The sequence below is a fragment of the Arachis hypogaea genome, chromosome 1, assembly GCF_003086295.3.
Source record: "Arachis hypogaea cultivar Tifrunner chromosome 1, arahy.Tifrunner.gnm2.J5K5, whole genome shotgun sequence".
In the NCBI taxonomy this organism is placed as follows: domain Eukaryota; kingdom Viridiplantae; phylum Streptophyta; class Magnoliopsida; order Fabales; family Fabaceae; genus Arachis; species Arachis hypogaea.
Genome location: NC_092036.1, coordinates 17,825,569 through 17,853,496, shown reverse-complemented (window position 1 = coordinate 17,853,496; position 27,928 = coordinate 17,825,569). Strand labels below are relative to the sequence as shown.

Sequence of the window (27,928 nt, the reverse complement as noted above, 5' to 3'; positions counted from 1 at the left end):
TTCGAGGTGGAAAGTGGAGACTGGAGACGTCAGAACTGAGAGCGAGAGGTGACTGGTGAGCGTGGAGGGCTGGGGCTTGGGAGTAGTGTGCTGTGGGTGTCTGGGTGAAAGCCAAAGACTAGGGTTCCCTTTTAGCTACCAAGTCCAAACGCCGCGTTTTTCACAATTTTGGCAAAATTTTAAAAACCGACCGGGTCACAGTTTGATTCGACCGACCGATTTCTGACCGGTTCAACAGTTCAAATTCGGTTTTTGAAGTTGACGATTTTCTCTTTTGTCCAAATCGTTCTTGATAACGGTTTTTGTTTCGACCGGCCAGTTCAAACTGGTTTTTAGAACATTTTTTTATGATTTGGTGTTGTCTTATCTTCTATTTGTTAGATGTGGATCATAACTTATATTTTGCTAAGGTTAGATATTGTATTTAGGCGTATGTTTTAGAACCTTTTGTTACCTTGAATCTCCCCGTTTCACGTCAAGAACACATAAAACTATTGGGAAAAATAAAACAATTAGTTGATAATTAATTTATTGGCATTGGTAAAGATGTAGAACAAGAGTCACAAAGCTTGGAAGGGAAGAATATATTTTGGCTATAAGAATGAAGGAACCATGTCTGTATAATAAAAGTGAAAAAATATTTCCTTTTGCTCCGAGTCCTTTTCTATTGTTGTGAAACTGAAAAATGGAACTCTATGAATGAATTGAATATGCAGAAATGAGAAATGGAATTCTTGGAATGAAAACAATCTTCATAAATGAATTGAATCTGCCTTATCTATGCAAAAATGAAAAAAAAATGAACCTTTGAATTTGAATCTATTGAGAATTGTAAAAAAACCTATCGAGAATTCTAGTATTTTTATTTTTTATAATGATAATATATGAATTAATTGGTGATTAGTGAAAATATATTATTTTTTATATTCATTTAATTGTAACTGAGTTAGTCGGTTTAATCAATAATTCAGTGGTTGAATTAATAATTCGGTTTGATTGTCGGTTCGATTATGGTAACTACGCCAAAACCAAGTTAACAATTAAAAAACTTGCCTTGTTCAGGAAGCTCAAGTTTGTCGCATCTCACGCACTCACTTCTGCCGGCCACCTTAAGTCAACTCTCTCTGGCCTCTCGCCGTCTGCCTTCCTGTGTCTCACACAACGGTACTGCTGTCTTCAGTTAACGCTCACGCTCTCTTCGCACTCTTCCTCTCACTCAATGACGTGTGCGTCTCCGTGATATCTGTCTCTCTCGCTCGTTCCATCTGCCAACACTCATCCTGCTCGAGGAAGAAACAAAGACGCCGTCGCAGGCGCAGCATCGACACCGCTGCAGGTTGAATTCAGTTGATCCTCCTCTTTTGCTCCTCCATTCCAGGTGGTTTCCTTTTCCAGAATCTGTTATGCTGAATTTGCTGAAATTGCATGCTTTTATAAATAGAAAGATGCTTATATTGACTAGATTTTACAATCTATTACATTCGCAAATTTTTTTGTATATACATGTATTTTTAGTCCATCCGCCATTTCTGCCGTTTGGCGCAACGCCATGAGGCGCCATCCAGAATAAAAAATTATGCCAAGGCGTCGATGTTAAGACAATCTGAGCAATAAAACTACCCCATATTTCGTATACAACTCGTGCTTTCGTACGGATTGTAGGATATTTGTCTAACATTTGTCTCTGTCTACTCCAACCTTGATTATATACATTCCCACTATTTGGCCATGTAGCATTGCTGCTTTGCTCATTTTTTTCCAAATTGTAAGTTGTCTGCTGTTAATTTTCTTTCTTGGTTATGAGATATGGTTATTGTTATGAGCCTTTGCCTCTTATTTCTTTCTGGGGATTTTGGTCTTTTTTCTAGTGGTGAATGTTTCAGTGACATGATTATTGTTTGGACTTTTATCTGTTGTAGTTAGATCTGGAACTTTGCTTAGAAGGTTTCTATCTTTTGATTCCAACCCTTTTTTGTTTACAATTTGCTGAGATGGTGCTCTTTGTTTTCATGATGTTTAAAATTAGCACAGACTTCGATTTCAAGAAGGACGGACCTTGTTTTGTGCAACACATACATCACGAACAACTACCATGGGACATGAATCCCGAAAGCTCTTGGATGAATATGAGGTGTCAGAGATTCTAGGAAGAGGTGGATTCTCTGTTGTTAGGAAAGGCATAAAAAAATCAAGCAGTGATGAGAAAACTCATGTTGCCATAAAGACACTAAGAAGAGTAAGTGCCTCTACTACGACCCCTGGTTGTTTACCAAGAGAGAGGAGCAACATGGGGTTTCCCACATGGAGACAGGTTTCAGTATCAGATGCTCTTCTCACCAATGAGATCCTTGTGATGAGGAAGATAGTCGAAAATGTGTCGCCACATCCGAATGTGGTTGACCTCTATGATGTTTATGAGGACTCGAATGGTGTTCATCTTGTTTTGGAGCTGTGTTCTGGCGGTGAGCTGTTTGATCGCATTGTGGCACAGGATAGGTACTCAGAGACTGAGGCTGCGACAGTTATTCGCCAGATTGCGGCGGGCTTAGAGGCTATTCATAAAGCAAACATTGTCCATAGAGACTTGAAGCCTGAGAATTGCTTGTTCTTGGACAAGAGGAAGGATTCTCCTCTAAAGATCATGGATTTCGGTTTGAGCTCTGTTGAAGAGTTTACTGATCCAGTTGTTGGTTTGTTTGGTTCCATTGATTATGTTTCACCGGAGGCACTTTCTCAAGGAAAGATAACAGCTAAGAGTGACATGTGGTCTCTAGGGGTAATTTTGTACATCTTATTATCTGGGTATGTTAATCTAATTCATGTTTGGTACAGTTGCACTTTGTTCAGTTAACGGTTAATGCTTACTTTGGTATACATGTGAATCATGTTGGTCTCATAGGTTTTAATGAGTCAAAATATTTTCTGTAAATAATCGTGAGTCAAGTTAGCCCCACATTTGATTAATGAAGGACTAATAAAATAAAGTGCTAACTTGACTCGCATTTATTACTTAAAGGGAACTATTTTAACTCTTCCAAGTAACTTTGTACATCTTTCTGTTTGGGTATGTTAATTTAATTGATGTCTCGCACAGTTGCATTATGTTCTATTTTTCGGTGATGCCGATATACCTTGTGCTTAATGCATATGGATGATCGTACTTAATAATCACTTTTAGATCTAGAAATGAAAAAAAAAAAAAGTTGCAAAGTGCCTTGGCATGAGTTACTTCTTCTATTCTATATTTAATATGTCAATTCTAACATTTTGAAGTATTATTGAGTCAGTGAATTTAAATAAATTGATTCAAAATGTACTAAAAAGTTAACTTATACAAGAAAACTAATGGAGTAATTTGTTTAGGGTTTAAAACTCTTGGCAAACAATTAAGGGATTGTTTACATGTTTTGCAGATATCCGCCTTTCATTGCTCAGTCTAATCGCCAAAAACAACAAATGATAATGAATGTAAGTAACATTTGCACAGATTAATGTTGATGACTCAAGAAAGTATAAGATATCAATTGGTTACATATCATCTAATATATCATCTATTTTCCCTCTACATCCTCTATGTCTTAGAGATGTTACTCTAGTGCAATGGTATTAGCATCACCACTTTTGCCACATAAGTAATTCAACTAATTGAGCATTTAAATTTTGCCAAATCCAATGACCAATAATTTCCAACACTATTTAATAGATAGAATTATTACCCCTATTCAACCATAGAACCGAAATTTTCACGTGTCACAAGGGGGTGTGTAACATGGCTAATACAAATATCATAAACTCATTGTTTTATTTTGTGTTAGTTTAACAAAATTAAAACTTGAAACAGGGGAACTTTAGCTTCTATGAGAAGACATGGAAGGGCATTTCTCAATCAGCAAAGCAATTGATTTCGAGTCTTCTGACAGTTGATCCTATTAGGAGACCTAGTGCGCAGGAGGTATTGTATACCCTACCAAACTTAATAAATAACTAAGGTTGTGACATATTTGCAATATAAGGAACCATATCTTTCTGCATGAGGATATATTGCTTGGGGAATTGGTGTAAAATTATACATAAAATTTGTTTAGGTAGAATTTAATCTGATTTTCACCTTTGAACCAAGACAACTTTTTTTTATCTTAAAAGCTACCCTTACAAACAAACACTATGGTATCACCCAACACAAGACAAGAACCCCCCCCCCCCCCCCTTCTTTTTCCCTCCTCCTCTGGTCCATTTAATTTGAAAATTACTCAATGCACAACTATTTCTTCAAGCTTCTATTGCCTTTTATTTTTGTTTTATTTTTTCCGTGGGTCAAGTTTTCTATATAAAAAGAAAATTTTGTTTTCCTTCTTGTTCCTATACAAACAGTAGCCATCTATTCTTTCAAAGAATACATTTCATTTCATATATTGTAAATAACACACAACTAAATAGTATGTACTTGATTTTTTTAAAAAATATATTATTCTCTAAATAAAGGGGCAACCCAACAAGCACGGTCTTGTTGAGTTGCTAGTAAATTAGAAGCTTGCCAAAAAACTCCATAGAAACAAAGGGCAATCTAACCTAATGCAAGAATTGGTAATTGATTACATGACTTGAACTAATGATCTTGAAATCACATGGAGACAACTCAACTGATATTTTAAGGTTTTCATAATATACACAATATCTCACTGCTGTACAAGACAACAATAAAGCATTGTGATGCCTTCATAGGTCCTAATTACGTCTCAAATTCGGTGCTAAATTATTTTCAATAATTTTATCATATTTCAAGCGGATTAAAGTTTTCAGATAGTATATTAACATAATCAGATAATAAGAACTCATAGCTTCATTTCTCTATGTCTTGGATAAGCTCCTGAGTCATCCATGGGTCATAGGTGATGTAGCGAAAGATGATCAGATGGACCCTGAGATTGTCTCAAGGTTGCAAAGCTTCAATGCTCGTCGCAAGCTCCGGGCAGCTGCAATTGCAAGCGTATGGAGCACCACAGTGTTCTTGAGAACCAAGAAACTGAAATCCTTGATAGGATCCTATGATCTTACAGAAGAGGAAATTGAAAATCTTAGGATACACTTCAAGAAGATGTAAGTAATCAGAATATACACCGAAAAAAATATTTACTAGAGTCATTAATTGTTGAAAATTTATTAGTGCTCAATAAACTTCACCTATTTAACTAGTTTTTGAGGTTTATGGCTACTTATTTTTTATGTAATATTAAATTCTACATTTATAAACTTTAGTCTTCTGATGTTTAGTCCTGGACTTAAAAAGGTATGGTATTAGAAGTCTCTCAATTACTTAAAAATCTAACCGTGATCATTTTTCAAGTATTTGGTAATCCTCATGCCCTTAAAGATTATCTTTAATAGGGATTGAGATAAAATAACAGTTTTTTTTTTATTTAATTTTAATCCCATTTAAATTGTCCCACATTACATGAAACAACTTGTACCATTTCAATGTCTCAACACATTCAACTATATTAAAGCTCATCTAATTCTAATATGACTGTGTTTAACACTTAACAGATGTGGAAATGGGGACAATGCCACGCTCTCTAAGTTTGAGGAGGTACTGAAAGCAATAAATATGCCATCACTAATTCCTCTAGCACCACGCATATTTGACTTGTTCGACAACAACCGTGATGGAACGGTTGACATGCGAGAGATTTTATGTGGGCTTTCCAGCCTCAAGAATTCCAAAGGAGATGATGCCCTCCGTTTGTGCTTCCAGGTTAGTGTTTTAAGGGTTTTGTGTGTGTGTGTGTGTGTTTGCACACACACGCGCGTGTGGGTGTGGGTGTGCGTGTGTGTATTACTAGTCATATTTTTTGAACTACTCATGATACCACTCATCCCAGAGGCTTACGCTGATGGGAAAAGGTAACACTTTATATCTCTAATACTTCCTAAACTTCCATTGTCCGCATTGTACAAATATTCCATTGGCTCCCCATACTTTCCCTATTTTATAATTCCGTAGAAGTGTTACAATTCCTGAAGTTGAATTTCAGAAATATAACGTAAGTTAGGATTGTTTTACAAAGTTGGATCTAGGGAATAGCAAAATTAAATTCCACACAACTCAGAAGGGAGCAGAAGAGAATATCCTAAAACAAGGAAGTTTAATAGAGTTCTTCACAATTCACACTCTTTAGTTTCCATTCCCAATTCACCCCCTCCCCGGCGGCGGCAGCAGTGGCAGTGGTCTCTCTCTCAAGTTGATCTCCTATTTGGGTCCAATTGGGCTTTTAAGTCCCATAATCCTAACAAGAAGCCACCTGATACGTTAACATGTCATGTAACATGGTATGATAATGAAAACATGATGGTGCACATTAATGAAAATAGATTTAGACACTAATGTAAATCATGTTTTCCAAATTCAGAGCCTTAAAAGGTTTGTTTGTTCTTTTTCTTGTTTCTTAACTCGCCTATAATTTCATATATAATATGTGCTAATTTTGGTTGTTCGGTTTTCTTGGAGCACCAGATGTATGATGCAGATCGATCCGGGTGTATCACAAAGGAAGAAGTAGCATCCATGCTTAGAGTAATAAACCTCTCTTCCAATTCCTTAATTTCTAAAGCCTTCTCCTTTGGCATATTCTTTAAACAAAAATAAACAATCCGTTGAAACAGGCTTTGCCGGATGACTGTCTTCCCGTTGATATCACGGAACCTGGCAAATTGGACGAGATTTTCGACAGAATGGATGCCAACAGTGATGGAAAAGTCACCTTTGAGGAATTCAAAGCTGCTATGCAGAGAGATAGCTCCCTCCAAGATGTAGTCCTTTCTTCCCTTCGCCCACTATAGTTTTTCCATTTTCCATCCAACCAATCACAATGTTTGGGGCTTTCCTTTTACCTATGTTCATACTGATGGTCTCTTTTGAGTCCACTATGTGTATTTTTACTTGGTAAGATTTACTCTCGCTTTTATTCTCCAACCAAACATATCCTTGGAGAAAAGAGAGGGAATGCAGTGTTGAATTGTTTGAAATGTCTAGATTTTTCTGTGACATTTAGGAACCTTTGCATTCTCTAATTATGTTATTGAGTACCAGAAAGGCAGAAAGCTAACATGTTCATCATAAATACTGTAATTAAACTAGAAAAGCCAACACTTTTCAGTCATTACATCCAATGTGTGATATAGGTAACAGATACTGTAATGGAGATGCAAAGTTTGGTTTGAGAGAAGTGAGAAGTTGCAGGGTAGACTCTTTTTTTTTCCCTATGCTATTTCCCAGTTTGAGAGATCAAAGATTAATACGTTGCGAATCTAAGTTTCATTTAAGGTCTATCGTTGACCAATAAATTATTATATATGCAAGATGTGATTCGAACTTTCGACCCTTGTTTAAGCAGATGACTGAATTGACCATTCTGTAAAACTTAATATAATTTTACTGTTATAATTTTCTTTCATGTAATTTCCTTTATTTTATCATTTTAATTAAATATTTATTAAACCAATAAAATAAGACACATCACAAACATGAGACATCATATAATAATATAATTTTTTACATTCTCTCACTTGGCTTATGTGTCATTATTCCTATTGATGGTTTAAGAAATATTTATCATAATGCGCATTTTTAAGCAATTACTTGCATAACTTAATTTATCATGATAAGAGTAAAACTAGCATGAGTCATAGCGGTTGTCCGTCACCTAATCGACATAATCCCTTCTATGTACTACAAAGTTAGCCACATTCTTAACATGAGCCATAATTAGGAAGTATATAACATAATTAGTCCAATAATAATGTCTTCATTGTAAGACAATACCTGATTATTTTAATTCTGTTATGTATACAACAAATTGAAAATTAGGTAATACAGAAACATTAATTCATTTGAGCTCAAAATGTCAATATTCATACATCACAAACTTCATTAAACATACTTTGATCCTATAAACTCATAATACCCATCCTTTCAACATGACTAGTAAATGTTTTGGGCGGTAACCCTTTGGTCAAAGGATCAGCAACCATAATATTGGTGCTAATGTGCTCTATTGACACTCTGTTTCTGAACTTCTTCTTTAACGACAAAGTATTTCAATTCCATATGCTTAGCACCTTTGGAATACTTGTCGTTTTTAGAAAGGAAAACTGCTGCAGAGTTATCACAATAAATTTTCAGCGGCCTAGCAATACTGTTAACAATTTCAAGCCCTGAAAAGAAGTTTCGCAACCACTTAGCCTGAACCATGGCCTCAAAGCATGCCACAAATTCAGCTTTCATTGTAGAAGTAGTAATTACTGACTGTTTCGCACCTTTCCATGATATTGCTCCTCCATCTAAGAGATACAAATAACCAAAAGTGGATTTTCTTGTATCTACACAACCGGCAAAATCTGAATCTGAATATCCAATCACCTCAAGGTGATTAGATCTCTTATAAGTAAGCGTGTGTTCTTTTGTCCCTTGCAGATACCTTAGAACTTTCTTTGCAGCTTTTCAATGATCCAATCCTGAATTACTTTGGTATCTACCAAGCATACCAACTGCAAAGCTGATATCTGGCCATGTGCAAGTCTGAGCATACATCAAACTCCCAACAACAGATGCATATGGAATTCCTTCCATCTATTTCTGTTCCAAATTATTCTTTGGACATTGCATGAGACTAAACTTGTCTCCTTTTTGAATTGGAACGGGTAATGCTGAGCATTGTGCCATTCTGAATCTCTCTAATACTTTATTAATATATGATTTCTGAGACAATCCTAATAGTCCTTGTGATCTATCTCAGATTATTTCTATTCCAATCACATAATTTGCCTCACCGATATCTTTCATTTCAAAGTTATTAGAGAGATATTGCTTAGTCTCGCTTAATAGACCAAAATCACTAGATGCAAGCAAAATATCATCAACATATAGAACTAAAACAATGAATTTACTCCCACTAACCTTCAAGTATATACACCGATCAATGGTGTTTTCCTTAAATCCAAAGGACAGAATGGTATCATTAAATTTGATAAACCATTGGCGGGATGCTTGTTTAAGTCCATATAGTGATTTCTTAAGTTTACACACCATTTGTTTTTTCCCTTTAACCAAAAATCCTCTTGGTTGATCCATGTAAACATCTTTCTCTAAATCCCCATTAAGAAAGGTGATTTTTACATCCATTTGATGTAACTCTGAGTCATAATGAGCCACCAAAGCCAAGATGATCCTTAAAGAGTCTTTTCTAGAAACTGGTGAGAAAGTCTCTTTGTAATCAACGCCATCTTTTTGACGGTTTAGAATTTCACTAATGAAATCTCATTGTAAAGTATAGTCTCTAAACCAACAATAATCCTTTCATACAAAAATTTGTTTGTCACAAGTACAAACCCCTAAAATCTATAAACCGAAGTATTTAAATCTCGGGTCGTCTCTCAAAGGACTTGCAGGGTAGTGTTCTTGTTATTGGTTATGGCCTTGTTTATTTTGGGGTTTTGGATGAGAAATATGAATAGTAAATGGTAAGAAAACTTTATTAACAAAATGGTCTTGGCAAGGTTTGGTTTTCAAGGGTCTTCATCATTATCACTAGCCACAAGTATGGTAGTTGCAAGGATTAATCCCACTTAGTCATCCTTAAATCAATTAACAAAGGAAAGTCAAGTGAGTTATATCAATCCTAGTCCATAAATCCTAGCTTTCCACTAATTGGATTAATGAAGGCTAGAGTTAATGGCTATCAACTATTAATCAATTGGACACTAGTGACTCAAGAAATCCTAAGTCACCTTCTCAAGCTAAGAACATAGAATTCTACTCTAACATCCTCTCAAGCATTTCATCAAACACTTGGAGGGTAATGAAAGAAAGCATTTTTATTTGTAAGAATAAAAGGAATCAACAACTAACAATTACAAAGGATTAACAAAACAACAATCAACAACATCACAATCACATGAATTATCTCAATTTGCATTATTAAAAGAAAACAAAAGAACAAAAATATCTCAATTACAAAACCTAGAAACAAAATAAGAGAAATTACAACAAGAGGATAGGGATAGAAAGAAGAACCAAAGTGTAGCAGTCATCAATTGAAGGTAGAAGTAGAAGGAGACTTGAATTAAACCTAGAACTATGAGATCCTAATCTAACCCTAATTCCTAATCCTAATTCTAGAGAGAAGAGAGAGCTTCTCTCTCTAACTCTAACTACTTCTAAAACTAAACTATAACTAATGATTAAAAGTATGAAAAGTATGTTCATTCCCCTTCAATCCTTGGCTTAAATAGCATCAGAAATGAGTTGGATTGGGCCCACAAGGCTTCTAAAATCGCTGGCCACGTGTTGCATTAAGTGGGTCATGTGCCACCATCGGCGCGTCCGCGTACCGTGCGCGTGCGCGCCCCTATGCGCGATGCAACTATGGAAAATCTTATATCATTTCGAAGCCCCGGATGTTAGCTTTCTAACCCAACTGGAACGGCATCATTTGGACCTCTGTAGCTCAAGTTATGGTCAATTAAGTGCGAAGAGGTCAGGCTTGACAGCTTTTTGGTTCCATCATTTCTTCATGAGTTCTCCAACTTTACATGCTTTTTCTTCATTCCCTTGATCCAATCTTTGCCTCCTAAATTTGAAATCACTTAAAAAACATATCAAGGCATCTAATGGAATCAAGGTAAATTACATTTAGCTATTTTAAGACCTAAAAAGCATGTTTTCACTCTTAAGCACAATTAAAGGAGAATATACAAAACCATGCTATTTCATTGAGTAAATGTCGGTAAAAGGTGATAAAATCCCCTAAAATCAATACAAGATAAACCCTACAAATGGGGTTTATCAACCTCCCCACACTTAAACCAAGCATGTCCCTATGCTTAAGCCAAGAGAGAAACAAAGGGTATCAACATTTATTCAATGTAAATAAACTATATGCAACCTAAACTATATGCAATTATCTAAATGGATGCAACTAAATGCCAAATGGTTTTACCTACTTGGTTAAAAATAAATCATTCCTCCAAGGCATACATGCACAAGTGGGGCCAAGATCATATAATGATTCATGAGTCCTACCAATTGAAGTATAAACATGAAGTTCACATAGACTTGCAAGAAGAACGCTCGTGAAAGCCGGGAATCAAGGAATTGAGGATCGAACCCTCACTGGGAGTGTTTGCACTCTAGTCGCTCGGTGTTTGGAGTTGATTCTCTCAATTCTCCCCTAATCATGCTTTCCAAGATTTATTTTTCATCTAACAATCAACAATTATTCAATGCACGCATACAATTATCATGAGGTCTTTTCTTTAGGTTGTAATGGGGCTAGGGTTAAGGTAGGATGCATATTTGGTCAAGTGAGCTTGAAGTTTGAATCCTTGATAGGCTTAGACTTCCCACCTAACCTATGACATCCTATACAATTAAATTCTAACCTAACTACCCATTTTTCACTTTTTCACATACTCATGTATCCCTTTTCATTTCACAACACTTATGCATTGATCTTTATTGGACTTTACTTTGGGGCATTTTGTCCCCTTTTTATTTCTTTCTTTTTTTCTTTTTTTTCTTTCTTTTTCTATTTTTTTCTTCTTTTCTTTTTGATATCTACATTTTTTCCTTTTTTTTTTCTTTCAAGCTACATACAAGAGCATCAATGCATAAGGTCTATACGTTTTAATTAATACATGAGTATGTACCCAATTCCCAATATTTTCAATAAAAATACAAAACTACCCTTTTATTCACCCAATGTCCCAAGATTTCCACACTTGAATGTTAGACACACTAGCCTAAGCTAATCAAAGATCCAAATAAGGGACAATTATTTTTTTCACTTTAAGGCTTGTAATGTGCTAAAATAAGAACAAAGTGGGTTAATCGTAGGCTCAAATTTGGCTAACAATGGAAGATAAAAGGTGAGCTATTTGGGTAAGTGAGTTAATGAAATGATGGCCTCAATCATATAAATGCATGAATACACAAAATAATGGACATAAAGAATCAAACAAATCAAAGATTACAATCATAGAAAGAGAATAATGCACACAAGAATGGAAAAATAAGTGGTTATAAGATGTAACCACACCAATAGGCTCAAAACTCGCAAGCTTGTGTTCTTAGCTCAAAAACCATGTTCCAAAATAAATTCTTTCAAGCAAGTTCTACAAATTTTCTTTTTTCAAATTGGTAGGGTGCCCTAAAACAGTTTCTTGGAAAGAAAATCATCACCCTAACCAAGTAGTCCTAATAAGAAAGAAGTGGTAAAAATATGTACAAATTCTAACTAACATGCAACCTATCATGCAATGCAATAGCTAATCTAACAAAGAAAATAAAAAATTTGGTGTTGAAAAGGAAATTTTTACCCATGGAGATCGGTCGAACGACCTCCCCACACTTGAAGATTGCACCGTCCTCGGTGCATGCAAAGAAGAGCAAGGTGGATGGGTGTTACAATTGATGAGCTCCTTCAAAAGGTTGTGCGGATGACTTGTTTGTTGCCCCATTTAGAAACTCTTCCTTTTTCTCTTTCTGGTGGCCAACCTAAAAGGAAAGAAAAGGAAAGAAAATTAAGCCTATAACAAAGATATCAAGGCAATTAGAACATAGGCGGGGGCTAATGCCAAATAAAGGTATGGTTCTGTACTACATGGTAGCAAAGCATGTAAAAGAGAAAACAATATAAGCCACGGCATATCAACTAACACTTGATGCAAGAGTAAAGTTAAAGCATGAAAAACATATTGAGCATCAAGGTCAAATAAGAATTGACACAAACAAGATTAGTGATAGGCATGAGGGCATTTGGTCCCAACTTAACTCAATGATGAAAAAGCACAAAAACAAAGGATAATGAGGTAGGACGGACTAAAGCACTACCTTGTGTGTGGAACAAAACATTTCAATTAATGTTAAACAGGTCACAAAGCACCAAGATAAAGCAAGAGAGTCTCAAGAATTGAGTATAAGACTTCAACACCATTATTGAAATGACTTAAAAAAAACGAAAACATGCTACAAAAACTAAATGAAAATGGGAAGAGTAGAAGTATGCGAATGTGATAAGCAAAAGAAAATGGAAGGGGAGAAAAAAAAACTCTTTTTTTTTTACCGACGCGTGCGCGTCATGCACGTTTACGCGTCAATGGGCATATTGGTTGAAAGACGCGTGCGCGCACCGAGTTAGGCCAGAGGCATAATGTCGGCCCAAGTCTGGCACAACTCTCGGGTAAAAGTACCAGGAGTGTGGATCGTGCAATCGACGCGTGCGCGCACAGTGTGCGTGCGCGTGCATGCCAATTTAAGATCATGTGCGCGTACGCGCCAGGTGCGCTCACGCGTGCATAGACTTGTGCCTTAGGCCCAATGTTCGCACAATGCAGGCCTAACTCTCGGGTTTTTGGCTGGAGGTGAAATTTTGCATCCACGCGTACGCGTACAATGCGCGTCCGCGTGGATGGTCGAAAAATGCTCAGGTGCGCGTACGCGTTAGGTGCGCGCACGCGTGGATGGTGTTCTGTTTTTCAAAATTTTTCTAAGTTCTTGCACCAATCCAAGCCTTTCAATCCTCCAAACAGCTACCAAAACACCCTAGAACCTTATTCAACATACTATACTACTAACTAAACTCAATAAAACAATAAAAACAAGAAATTAAACTAATTCTACCAATATTTACAAAAGATAAAAATGAAAATGAGAATCTACCTACAATGGCAACTCAATTCACTTATTAAACAAAACTAAAAGAGGATGGAAAGAGTTTACCATGGTGGGGTGTCTCCCACCTAGCACTTTTAGTTTAAGTCCTTAAGTTGGACATTTTGAGGGGCTTATTGTCATGGTGGCTTATGTTTGTACTCATCCTTGAATCTCCAAGGATCTTTGCTCCTCAATTGGTTGACAGAATTTCCAACCATCTTCATCAAGCTTGGGCAAAGTTCTACCCAAGATATGAGTCCCCATAGTTGGTCTTCACATAGCGAACAGGGATCCCATATCTTATCTTCACACCCATCCGTTAGTTGAATTTCATGATTCAACTTGGGTGGTAGGCATATAGAATTCTCCTTTATGCACCAAATTCTCCTTCTAGACCCATACAATTTAGCATTCCTCTAACCATAGTATTTATGCCTTGAGGGTTTAACCTTAATGAGCCTAACATTCTTTTTCCAACCATTACACCACTCCCTCTTACTCTTAACTCCACAAAGAGCTCTAAGTTGCCCATCATTTTCAATCAACCCATATTCAAGTGAGAAAGTGAAGCTTAGGGATAGAAATTTTACCCACTTGAATGTTATGTTAGGTGATGGTGGCTTGGGAAGGGGGGCCTCCCCACACTTAGCCATTGCGATGTCTACGCTCTTGTGCTCTTCCCTTGTAACTTCCACCTCTTGACAACTTATATCAACTTCAACCTCTTCCTCTTGGTAGCTTCCTTCCAATTTGATATTTTCTTCGTGGCTTACCAAGGGTATGGGAGGTGAGGTATCTTCTTCCTTACCCTCTATGTCAAGCTCAATGGGAGAGGATTCAATTGTGGATAGGAACTCATCAATAATTGAATCCATCTCTTGATCAACCTCTTCAAAGTCTTCAACCATGATATGCTTTGGAGGTTGCGCACCCTCCTCAACATCAATGTCAAGCTTCTTGGAAGAGTTTTCCATGATGCTACATTTCCATGGACTCTCAACGTCTCCTAAATCTTCAACCACTTCTTCCTTTTCTTCAATAATCATAGGCTCCTCCAATTGTTCTAATACAAAATAGCCTTCCTCATTTTCCATCGGGTTTTCCAATCTCTCCTTCATGCTATGATCTTCAATGGATTCTTCACATGTGGTCACGGAAGCACCTTGAGTGTTCAAAACTTTGTGGGCTAAGGTAGACACTACCTTGGTCAAGTTAGTCACAAACTCTAGGGTGTTCCTTTGCATATCCGCTTGTCCTTGAAGTAGCAATGTGGGAGAGTCATCTATTGGGGCTTGAGGTGGATAAGAGGGTTCATTATTTTAGAGAGAGGGTTTATAGTAGGAGGGTGGTTCTTCTTGGTAAGGGTATGGAGATGGTGTGCATTGAGGTGGTTTTTGAAAGTAATTATGTTGGAATGGTGGTAGTTCCATGTATGGTTCATATGGCTCATAAGGTGGTGGGTATGGTGGATAAGGATTGGGGTCATATGGAGAGTTTTGGTGATATGGGGCTTGTGAGCAAGGTGGTTCAAAATCATGTTGAGGAGGTGGTTCATAGGCATGTGGTAGTGGTTGTTGACAATCACAATAAGGGTTACCACATCCATTAGATTGATATGCATTAGGATAAGAGTTATACCCATAAGGAGTTGGAGGTTGTTGCCAAGAAGGTTGATCAATCCCTTGAGGCTCTTCCCATCTTTGGTTGTGCCTAAATCCTTGATGCATATTACTATTATAGTTCCCATTTCCTATAACATAATTTGAGCCAAACTCATAGCCAAAGTGAGGATGAGAATTCATAATAGCAAAGAAAACAAAAATTAACAAAGATAAGCAACGAAGTCCTAAACCTAACAAAAACTAACAAACAAGTAAAAGACAAACATATTCACAATATTCACAATAACCAATAATGTAACACCATTGCAAGTCCCCGGCAACGGCGCCATTTTGATGATTGGATTTTTGACGGTTTAGAATTTCACTAATGAAATCTCGTTGTAAAGTATAGTCTCTAAACCAACAATAATCCTTTCATACAAAAATTTGTTTGTCACAAGTACAAACCCCTAAAATCTATAAACCGAAGTATTTAAACCTAGGGTCGTCTCTCAAAGGACTTGCAGGGTAGTGTTCTTGTTATTGGTTATGGCCTTGTTTATTTTGGGGTTTTGGATGAGAAATATGAATAGTAAATGGTAAGAAAACTTTATTAACAAAATGGTCTTGGCAAGGTTTGCTTTTCAAGGGTCTTCATCATTATCACTAGCCACAAGTATGGTAGTTGCAAGGATTAATCCCACTTAGTCATCCTTAAATCAATTAACAAAGGAAAGTCAAGTGAGTTATATCAATCCTAGTCCATAAATTCTAGCTTTCCACTAATTGGATTAATGAAGGCTAGAGTTAATGGCTATCAACTATCAATCAATTGGACACTAGTGACTCAAGAAATCCTAAGTCACCTTCTCAAGCTAAGAACATAGAATTCTACTCTAACATCCTCTCAAGCATTTCATCAAACACTTGGAGGGTAATGAAAGAAAGCATTTTTATTTGTAAGAATAAAAGGAATCAACAACTAACAATTACAAAGGATTAACAAAACAACAATCAACAACATCACAATCACATGAATTATCTCAAATTGCATTATTAAAAGAAAACAAAAGAACAAAAATATCTCAATTACAAAACCTAGAAACAAAATAAGAGAAATTACAACAAGAGGATAGGGATAGAAAGAAGAACCAAAGTGTAGAAGTCATCAATTGAAGGTAGAAGTAGAAGGAGACTTGAATTAAACCTAGAACTATGAGATCCTAATCTAACCCTAATTCCTAATCCTAATTCTAGAGAGAAGAGAGAGCTTCTCTCTCTAACTCTAACTACTTCTAAAACTAAACTATAACTAATGATTAAAAGTATGAAAAGTATGTTCATTCCCCCTTCAATCATTGGCTTAAATAGCATCAGAAATGAGTTGGATTGGGCCCACAAGGCTTCTAAAATCGCTGGCCACGTGTTGCATTAAGTGGGTCATGTGCCACCATCGGCGCGTCCGCGTACCGTGCGCGTGCGTGCCCCTATGCGCGACGCAACTATGACAAATCTTATATCGTTTCGAAGCCCCGGATGTTAGCTTTCTAACCCAACTGGAACGGCATCATTTGGATCTCTGTAGCTCAAGTTATGGTCAATTAAGTGCGAAGAGGTCAGGCTTGACAGCTTTTTGGTTCCATCATTTCTTCATGAGTTCTCCAACTTTACATGCTTTTTCTTCATTTCTTTGATCCAATCTTTGCCTCCTAAATCTGAAATCACTTAACAAACATATCAAGGCATCTAATGGAATCAAGGTAAATTACATTTAGTTATTTTAAGACCTAAAAAGCATGTTTTCACTCTTAAGCACAATTAAAGGAGAATATACAAAACCATGCTATTTCATTGAGTAAATATGGGTAAAAGGTGATAAAATCCCCTAAAATCAATACAAGATAAACCCTACAAATGGGGTTTATCAGTACTTCTTGTGACTCCTTTTTTTGTGTGTTTTGTTTGCTTTCCTTTAATACAATCTACAAAAATATTGAGATTAGTGAAATCCAAATTTGGAATGATGTCATTCTTTATCAACCTATTCATTCTTTCTTTAGAAATGTGACCTAAACGTTTATGCCACAAGTAAGCAGAACGTTCATTCACTAAACCACGTTTAGTGCCAACTTTATGATACAAAGTCATAAGTGATTCAGCATATAAATCATCAAGATTAAATTTATATAAACTATAAGAAAGTATGCCAGATCCAATCATATAGTTGTGCTTAAACAAACTAAAACAACTATTACCAAAATTAAAAGAGTATCCAGCAACATCAAGTTTAGATAAAGAAACTAAATTCCTAGAAATACATGGTACATAAAAAGTATCTAGCAAATCTAAATGATGTCCAGTGTCGAGAATCAAGCGATAAGTCCCAATAGCTTCTACTGGAGCTTTATCTTTATTTCCCATGTAGACAAACTTTTCATTTGGCCTTATGGTTCGGGTTGTAAGGAATCTCTGCATCGATTTAGAAACATGAATCGTACCTCCAGAATCAATCCACCATGTATTACGAGGAACTTCAACTAAGTTTGATTCAATACATACATAAGCATAATTAAGCTTATTACCTTTCTTTTCAAACCAAGCCTTCCTCTTTGGACAATCATTTTGGAAGTGTCCAAGTTTCTTGCAGAAATGACACTTATCTTTCTTCTGGATTTTGGAAGAGGACTCAGCAGTCTTTAATGGTCCCTTTCCCTTTCCCTTTCTATGTTTCTTTCCAATTTTCTTTCCAACTCCTTGGTGGTTCAGGTAATGGATGAAATGATTTCTTTGATTCTTAAGTCTGGTTTCCTCTTAAACTAACATACTATGCAACTCATGCACATTCTATTTATCTTTCATGGTATTATAGTTCATTTGAAAATGACCATACTCAGACGGTAATGAGTTTAAAATAAACTGCACAAGAAAATTTTCATCCACTTCCATCCCCAATGACTTAAGTCTTGCTGCAATATTTGTCATTTCAATGACATGCTCATGCATAGTACGAAAACCATCAAATTTCATGGTGGTCAAAGTACCCATTAATGTCCCAGCATGAGACTTATCAGCAGTTTGGGAGCACTGTTCCACAAGTTTCATAAATTCTTTAGCATTATCAGACTTGGAAAGAGCTGACTTGATACTGTTTGCTATGCTCATCTGCATAAACATAAGACTAAGTCTGTTTGACTTTTTCCAAGCTTTATAATGAGCTTTTTCTTTATTGCTACTAAGAATAGTAATAGCAGCAGGTTTTTGAACTTGAAGTGCCAGATCAAGATCCAAGATACCAAGGTGAAATTGGAAATTGGACTTGTTCAGACCAATCAGAAAAATTCAGCCCATTAAACATTGGAACAGACGTAGCATGCGAATGCAATGCGACAGGAAGAATTGCTGCAATTATCACATACTTAATATTAACACTTTGAGTCATAAGATAACACATTCAGATTCAAAGAGCATTCATAGAAACATTCAGAGTATATTAATATTCTCCTTTGGGTGATATATCAATAGACAATAACACAATGATGCTAATAAACTTAACTTTATTTAGTAAAGATATATGCACCAATTAAAAATATTTAATATCTTTGGATATTTAAATACTAATAACAGTACATATATATGCTAACAATCATGTTCATTAATTATAAGATCAACTAATCAACCTTTGGGTGATCCTTAAATATCTCATAATAATGAACTTCAATTAACATATAAATAATTATCATATAGCATCTTTTCTTATATGTAATTGATACAAAATAATAAACATGATATTAACTAAAATTTTTAGATTTGACCACTTTGGTGATTAACAAACCTTAAAATTTTAGTACAAAATTTTATTTTATTGTTACAAAAATAAAAGATATTGTTTACTTTTGGCTAAAATTTGAGTACTTTGTTACACAAATTGGTAGAAAATTAAAGAAATTGAAAGAGGTTTCTCATTACCTTAGATTAAAAAAATTGCTGTTCATAGATGTGCAAGCATAATAACGCAGTGCGCAACTATGGAAACCAATTTCATAATAAGGTCCAGTAGCTAGAGCGTTGGTCTTATGAATAGAAAGAAACCAATTTCAATATATACAACCATAATATCACAGCATAATAGCAATGCCTTGATCACTTATACATACAAGCATTATCCATTATAATTATACATATATCCATACATTAAACAATCATGCACGAAACTTCATGAACTGAAAACATAATTACAAGCTCTTATAACTGCAGATTTCATGCTATATCAATTTTGCAGTAAAATTTATTTTTATGGACAATCATAAATTTCACAACCTAAATGCTCCGATACCACATGTAAAACTTAATATAATTTTACTGTACGTTATAAAATTATCATTCATAGGAAAAATCTTGAAATTTATGATTATCACAAATAGAAATGAGAAGAGTTACTAACCTTGATTCATGATGATGATGGTACTAGGAAGAATTTACTTTGTTTATTCTTTTGCCTTCTTAATTTTTTCTTCAATTTTATTATTAATGGTGAGTGAAGAAGAAAGACTTCATAGGTAGGAAGAGAGGACTGAATTCTGATATGTTTTCATAAAAACCAACTTCCATCAAGTTGGTTACATTTCAAAATAATAATGTAACTTTCTTTCATGTAACTTCCTTTATTTTACTATTTTAATTAAATATTTATTAAACCAATAAAATAAGACACATCACACACATGGGACATCATATAATAATATAATTTCTTACACATTCAACCAACCTAAATTGTTTACAGAGTAAGCTTTTGATAAATCAAAAAATCGGTTTTGTATTATGGTTAAGCTCAACTGTGCCATAGAAGTTATCTATTTATATAACAGTCCTAACTACAATAATCTAATTAGAGTAGTTTGTTATCTTAACCCTGCTTCTAACTAACTAATGCTAGCATGCAACCGCATTATTAGAATCAGCCAACTAACTTGGCTAATAACTTGTTTGCCAACAAACTCAAACCCTTCCAATTAACTATTTTTGCATCAAGCAATCATTGTTTTTATACATCATTATAAAACTTCATGTAATAGCCCCTTAGCTTGTGATAAAATGACAAGTTGTTAGAACTATGTGTAACTTTAACTAATGAGTCCGTTATACTCGAATTGTAACTGTTATTAGCAAGAAAATTATCGTGTACCTTAACCTTATAATTTTCAGAAATGCTATACATTCAAGTGATTTCACTAATCAAATTCAACTAAGTGATTTAGAGTCACGCGCCACCTATAATAAACTTTTAATGTAAACCTCCCCTTTTCGTTCCTCTTTAACGTAAACTTTCCATTCTTCTCTGATTTTTGTATTTTCGTCTAATTATTGTCTTTTTTCTTCAGGTTTTTGTTTTCTTCTTCGATTTTCTTGTGTTCTCCTCTGATTTTATTTTCTTTCTCTTCAGATTTTTTATCCGCATTTTTTTTTGAAATCGAACAGTGTAATTAAAATCGCTTAGGTTTTGCGTATTCTAAAACAATGAATGATTCAAGTTCAAATCAGTTGAATGAGAGCGATTTGGATTATTCTTCTGAATTGAATCAAATGGGCGAGGTTTGGATCGTTCTTAATTTTATCTAGTTTCATTGTTCAACAATTTTGAATTGAATAGAAAGGAATGGAATCTAATACAATTGAATAAAGTGATATTGAATAATTTCATTCTTCTTTACTAAAATCAGTGTTGTTTATGAATTTGAATTTGGATAAAATGTAAGAGTTTCTGAATTTATAGAATGCACAATTTTCAGTTCATTTGTTGTTACAACAATGGTGTTGTTATAATAATATCTCGATTCATTTGGAGTCCAGGTGTGTTGTCAATGAACAATTTGTCACAAAGGTTGGGATGACTTTCAAGACAAATTGAATGGAATAGAATTGAATTTAATGTAGTCGAATAAAGTGATAATGAATAATTTTATTCTTCTTTACTAAAATCAGTGTTGTTTATGAATTTGAATTTGGATAGAATGCATGAATTTCTGAATTTATAGAATGCACAACTTTCGGTTCATTTGTGCGAGACATTCAATGATATGTCTCAGTACACCAAATCCCATTTTCTCGACGATAGCTTTCTTTTGATCACTCATGTTGGCGAATACATCAGCTATCGTTCTCGTTGAGCATCTCAAATAATCGTGAATTTTCTGCAAGGATTTGAAAACTTATGTTATATGATATATTTATAATACAAAAAATAATTGATTTAATGTGTATATGCTTACATCGTAAAGTGGCTTTTTCTTTTTTGAGATGGTCTTTGTTATTTTGGCGGTAAGGAATAAAAAATTTGGTCAATACTTAACAGCAGTATCAAGTGAATCTCAGTTAATTTACAAATGAACCAAAATTAATTCAGATTTGAACAAGCAGTCAAAAAGATCCAATCATCAACAAAAACACATCGAATTCATTTCTGAATCTAAATAAACCTCAAATAAACTAAGAAATGAACCGAAATTATTTAATGATTGGACAAAAAAATCAGAACCAATAAATATATTAGCAAAATATTACAATAAAAAAAACTTTATATCCTAACATTCATTAAAAAAGAAAATAAAAATAGTTACCAAGTACTAAACATATCATTTGATAAAAATTGTGCATTGTACACAAATCATGTTTCTCTGCCATTATGTGAAATATAACACAACTATAGTAAAAGATAAAGTTCACTAAGACCATCACAGAAAGGTGTGGTACTTAATTTACCATGAACATTAAAATGATCCCAAAGCTTTCCCTAAAATATATTCACATAATTAGTAACTATTAGTAGATCGGATTGAAGATATCCAAATAGCAGAAAATGCTCAAATTATTAAAATAAAGAACTACTTTCTATAGCTAACAACACAATTTTCATGAACAAAGAAGAATCTTACGAAAAAATGGAAACCCTTAGCAAAAAACTTGAAATATGACATTATTTTTCTTGAAATGAGACGAAATTATTTATCAAAATTAATAAAGATGTTAACAAAATATTAAGTAAAAAAAAACTTTATATCCTAATATTCATTAAAAAAGAGAACCGAAAACATTACCAAGTACTAAACATTTTCCTTGACAAAACACGATTAAAATAATGACTAATGAGTGATAAGAAAATCACAACCAACACATATACCATAAGAAAAATTGCATCTTATTATAAAGGATTAACCACAAAAAACGCATTCGCATTATTCAAATGCTGACAAAAATGTATCCGAATTTTACTATCGAAAAAAATATCTTCAAATAATTTAAAATGAGACAAAAATGCCCAACAGTAAATATGTATTTTCAAAAAATACTTTAGAGATTGAATGTTGATGCTATTTTTTTCAAGTATGACTAGAAAATTGAGATATTATTATTCTTAAAATTTGATAATTTTTTTGCTGAGTATATATTTTTTGGTAATTTCTTAAAAGTATTATTGGTTGTTAACAAAAAATTACAAAAAATATATACTTAACGAAAAATCACCAAATTTTAAGGATAATAATATCTCATTTTTCTAATCATACTTGCAAAAAATCGCATCAAAATTCAATCTCTAATATATTTTTGAGAAATACATATTTAATGTTAGATAATCTTATAAAAATCTAACATTAAATATATATTTCTCAAAAAATATATTAGAGGTTGAATTTTGATGTGATTTTTTACAAGTATGATTAAAAAAAATGATATATTATTATTCTTAAAATTTGGTGATTTTTTGCTAAGTATATAGTTTTTGTAATTTTTTAAAATTATTATTGATTGTTAACAAAAAAAATTAAAAAACAAATATACTTAATAAAAAATCACCAAATTTTGAGGATAATAATATCTTCCTTTTATGATCATGCTTGCAAAAAATCCTATCAAAATTCAATTTCTAATCCATTTTTTGAAAATATATTTACTGATGGCCATTTTTGTCGCATTTTAAAATTATTTGAAGGCCTTGTTGTCGATAATAAAATTCGATGCATTTTTGTCAACATTTAAATAATTCGGTAGTATTTTTTGGTGGTTAACCCTATTATAAATTATTCAAGTGTATAAAACTAACAAATATCAGAACTATTGCTAACTAAACAAACACACATGAACAAGTTCAACAAATTCAAACGAAACGAAACCAAACGAATTTCAATTAAACTAAGAAATAAACCAAAATTACTTAATGAACTGAAATGACTGAATGAAACAAAACCAATTGAACCTCAATTAAAATGCAGCACAACTACTATAGTTTCATTTGATGCCCTAGTTACAGAGAAAATGAGAAAAACATTGAATCAGAGAAACTCGATCTACTAAGAACGAACTCGACCACTAAACCCTAAACTGAACTAGTAGAAATGTGAAAAATGCGAAGGAGAAAATAGAAACATAATGAACAAGTAGTTTTGTCAATACCGTGAGAAATTTTTATTGTTCTTTTTTCTCTGTTTTTTGTTGATGTTCTCAAATGCAGTACCGGATTTTTCTGTACTTTTTGCAGAGAATTTGAAAGATTTTTGAGAGATTTTGAGGGAGATTTTAAATTCTTTTGTTGCAGTTTTGAGTAAGAAATATGAACAATTTTTTATATTAGACGGAGTACCTCTTACTTGAAGTTTCGGATGCGTGTTACATACTCTTTTAATGAGAGTAATTTTTGTTTATGTTGGGTCTACTTAATTAGACTTAAATGACAGTAAAACTTGGATGTGTAGTAAATTTGTATAATTTTATCATATAGCTAGTAATAATAATAACAATATGATGCTATAAAATTTGTATTATTTGGGAGTGTAATAGTTAACGTCGTGTCCGACGTGACAAACTAGGTATAGTGGATCTAGTTAACCGTTGGAAGCAAGAAAAAAAAAAAAGAAAAACAAAATCAGGTCCAATAAATAAACCCTAATCCCCCAAAGTTGTTGTTCTTCGTCTTCTGAGAATGGCTCCTCAGTCTTCTTCCAAAGGTTCGCGTAGCAGCAGCAAGACTCGTGGGAGAAGGAGAACGTACTTCTGTGAGAAAAGACCAGTGTTGTAAACATCATCTACAGCGAAGAACCCAGGAAGAAGATTATGAAGATGCGTCAACTATCAGGTTAGTCTCCTCTTTGCAGTCTCTTATTTTGAAACAGCGTTGGGTGCCAGTGTGTGGAGGGTTTGAACTGTTTGGTGTCCTCTTTTTGATTTTTTTTAGAACAGATCGGAGAAGAATGTGATTATTTTACTTGGGCAGAGGCTAAAGGGCTAGACCCACAAATTCAAAGACTGAAGAAGAAAGCAAGTGTGTTAAAGGAAAACCTGTAGAAAGCTGAAAGGAAATTTGCATTAGCACTTGCTGTTGGAATTCTTGGATGGATAATGGTTGGGCTGCTGCTATATGCTCAATTTAATTGAGGTTTAGGGGATTAACAATTATCTTTATTTATTTTGCTGTTGTTGTCCCTAGTTTGATAGGAATGTCAAATGTTGAGTGGAATGAAAAATTGACATACAGTTAAAGTCCTAACAACAATGTATTAAGGGATAACAAATTAGAACAGATATGTGTAAAGATATGTTCTGTAAACATTATCAATTATTAAGTGAAATGGAAAACTATGTGTTCCTGTATTTTGACATACATTATTGGGCATTATAACAGTTTAAATCAGTTTGATCAACCAATAAATAGAAGGCTCAAGTTGCCAATCCATATAATTATACTCCTGAAAATTCATTTTAACCATTGAGTAGGGAGAATTCTTAAAGTAGCTTCTCTTAACCATTACAATATCCAAACAAGTCTTAAAGATAACCATCAAAAGATAATAACACAAAAGATATCAACATGAAACTAGAAGTCTTAAAGTAGAATGTCTAAAGTATTACAGGGATATCACCCTTGGTCATTGCCATTTTCTCTACAAAACATAAAGTAAACATTAAAATATACTATAAATTCATCCCAATGCTTTCCAGGCCCTAAGTGGTGTTTTGGCCATGTACTTTAAGGTTCTTCTTAATGGACTACTAACTGTTGTTGTGGATGGCTGGGGTTGACTGGTACTACTGCTGCGCTTATCTCTCTTGGAGGAGACTTATGACTGTTGGGTCCCTACAACTTGTGTATTGCTCTTCCTCTTTGGCTGAAGTTTTGTTGCTGTTTTTGTTGCTGTTTTCGCTGCATTCTTGCTGCGTTTGGAGTCCTAGTTGTGTCAGCACTCTTCTTGGCTTGTGGAGCAGCGTTCTGCTACAACCAGTAACAATAAATAGTGACATCAACAGATTGGGTTCAACAAATTAGTAATAAACAAACCATACAAAGGCAGTCTAAATTGATATCAGTCCACGTTTAACTATTTTGTCGAGGCTTCCACCTTACGTTTTCTAGGGCAGGTTCTTTTGTTGTGACCAAGTGCAAAACAGTAGGAGCATTTTTGTTGTTGTCCAGCTCTAGATAATTTAGACAGTGGTCCATTCTTGCGTGACTCATCACCAGCCTTGTTCCTACTTAATTTTGGGCGCCCTATTGGTTTCCTAAACCTGGTGGCAGCACATCATCATTCTGAGTTCGTTCCCACAGATTTGGTCCATTCACAGGGTAGATTACATGTTGATAACAATCTATGTAGGTCTCTTTCTTATAGCACTTGTTCACATAGTTCTTAATATTTAAACACATTTTCCTAATGGAACTCATGGCATGCTCACAAGGATAACCTATTACTTGAAACTTTCTACAGGAGCACTAATGTAACTTTAAGTCCACAACAAATTCGTCTCTGTTATCCTGACTGCTGGATACCTCATACTTGTCCCTACCCGCATAGATGGTCAACCACTCCCCACTCTTATCAAACTCTCTTTCAATTTTCTTGTTTATTTTTGGCAAAATTTCTCTAGCATATGTAACTATACTTTGTCTGTTGTCAGCTCACCTATTCATTAGATAAACCCTAATATCTTCTAACATAGACACTATGGGTTTCTCTCTAGCCTCTACAATAATAGAGTTAAAACACTCATACATGTTGTTTACAAGTGTATCAACTCTAGAAAAATAATTAAACCTGGACTTACTCCAATACTTAGTAGGGATCTCCATGAGATGATTATAAACTCCTTGATCAACCAGATGAATCTCCTCCATCCTTCTCTCCCACTCCTGGATATATGTTGCCGTTGTAGTCTTTCACATAATCATTTTCAGCTGAACACCTGGAAACCTTTTTCTGAAATTGCTATATAAGTGCCCAACACAAAACCTGTGATCTATGCCAGAAAATAACTCATCAAAGGTAGGAATCAATCCCTTGAAAACAGAATTTAAAAACAGCACAAGTCAATAACAGCACAACATGAATTAAACACAGAATCAATTACACAATTTCAGGTGAAAACTACTTAAGTTGAGGGTTAACTTTTGTTGGTCGCTCATGAATATACACAATCTAATCTTCTCAACACCCAAATCATTACACAAATTCAACAAAAGCTATGTCTATGAGTCTTTTGTCTCTGCTTCAATAAAAATATAGGCAATTGGCAAAATTTGATCGTTGGGGTTCCATCCAATGGCTGTTAGAAAGTTGACCCCCATATGGAGTCTTGATGAAGCATCCATCAAGGCCAATTGTGGGTCTGCATACCATGAAACTCCGTTTGCAAGCATCCAAGTAGATATAGATCATCTCAAATCGTGGTCTCATATTCTTACCAGGGATTAGGTGTCTCTAGTTAAAACTCAGGAGGTCTCTGCACTTGTATCCGAATAGTGGTACCCGGATTCGACCTCAGTAACTCACCAACATAGTCATGTATCCTCCTATATTGCTTTCCAATAAGTACCATTAATCTCATCCAACGGTTGCTACTTCACTCTGGCAGCTTTGGTCTTTGTGAGGTAAACATTCCACTTGCTTTGAGCTTTCCTTATTAAGGTTCTCAACTTGATTTTAGGGTTCTCACAAATCTTCTTCATAAAAGCCTTACTTAGCCACTGAGAACTCATGATACCAGTCTTGGTTGCCTTACTGCATGTGTTTTTTATAACAACCGTTCAATTGCCATATATCATCTCTCCTCATCTTATGGCAGTATGCAAACCACTTGTAACCTTCTTGGCAAACAGCTTTGCACCTATGGCTATCACACTTTGAGAACCATATTCCTCTATCACTATGCACAGCATAGCTAGTTACACATTCCTTAAAAGCATTCCTATCTACATACATTGTCCTAAACTTCCATTTATACTCTTTCATATTCTTCAAACTCTTGTACAACGAGTACTTCTTCAACAATGGATCCCCTTCGTCATCACTTACAGGGACATCCCATAACTCCTTACTCTCATACCCATCATCTTCATCACTTAGTCCAGTAGCCACCACTTGCTCCTTTCCCTTGTTAGCAATGGCACTAAATTCTCCTTACACTCTCTCAGCTGGAACACTCTGTTTTATCTTTTGGGAATCTTTCATAATTGTGATATCAATATCATACAAATGTCATCACCATTCCAATCATCATCGCTGTCATCAAAAGCTACCTCTGTTGCACTATCTCCAGAACTATTTTCACTCCACTGTTCATCAATGTCTCCCTCATC

At 34.7% G+C, this 27,928-nt stretch overlaps 1 protein-coding gene across 2 annotated transcripts; it reads left to right on the top strand.

Moving 5' to 3' along the window:
• Nucleotides 1-944: 944 nt before the first annotated feature.
• On the top strand, nt 945-7,223 carry LOC112799749 (calcium and calcium/calmodulin-dependent serine/threonine-protein kinase). 2 transcript variants are annotated; one of them, XM_025841781.3, is made up of 8 exons: nt 945-1,378; nt 2,032-2,802; nt 3,414-3,468; nt 3,842-3,952; nt 4,865-5,097; nt 5,545-5,752; nt 6,512-6,571; nt 6,661-7,223. In XM_025841781.3, the coding sequence occupies exons 2-8, from the start codon at nt 2,093-2,095 to the stop codon at nt 6,835-6,837; spliced, it is 1,554 nt and encodes a 517-aa protein (XP_025697566.1). In that variant the 5' UTR covers nt 945-1,378; nt 2,032-2,092; the 3' UTR covers nt 6,838-7,223. The 2 variants fall into 2 exon arrangements, with proteins under 2 accessions (XP_025697566.1, XP_025697573.1); XM_025841788.3 differs by having other exon boundaries at nt 1,011-1,378; nt 2,027-2,802.
• The last annotated feature ends 20,705 nt before the right edge of the window (nt 7,224-27,928 follow it).

Bases quoted from the DNA above. Each gene is read 5' to 3' on its own strand.
- LOC112799749 (XM_025841781.3), top strand. From the start codon at position 2,093: ATGGGACATGAATCCCGAAAGCTCTTGGATGAATATGAGGTGTCAGAG. The intron at 5,098-5,544 runs GTAAGTAATCAG...AACACTTAACAG, and splicing joins AGGATACACTTCAAGAAGAT to ATGTGGAAATGGGGACAATG. The intron at 5,753-6,511 runs GTTAGTGTTTTA...TTGGAGCACCAG, and splicing joins CCCTCCGTTTGTGCTTCCAG to ATGTATGATGCAGATCGATC.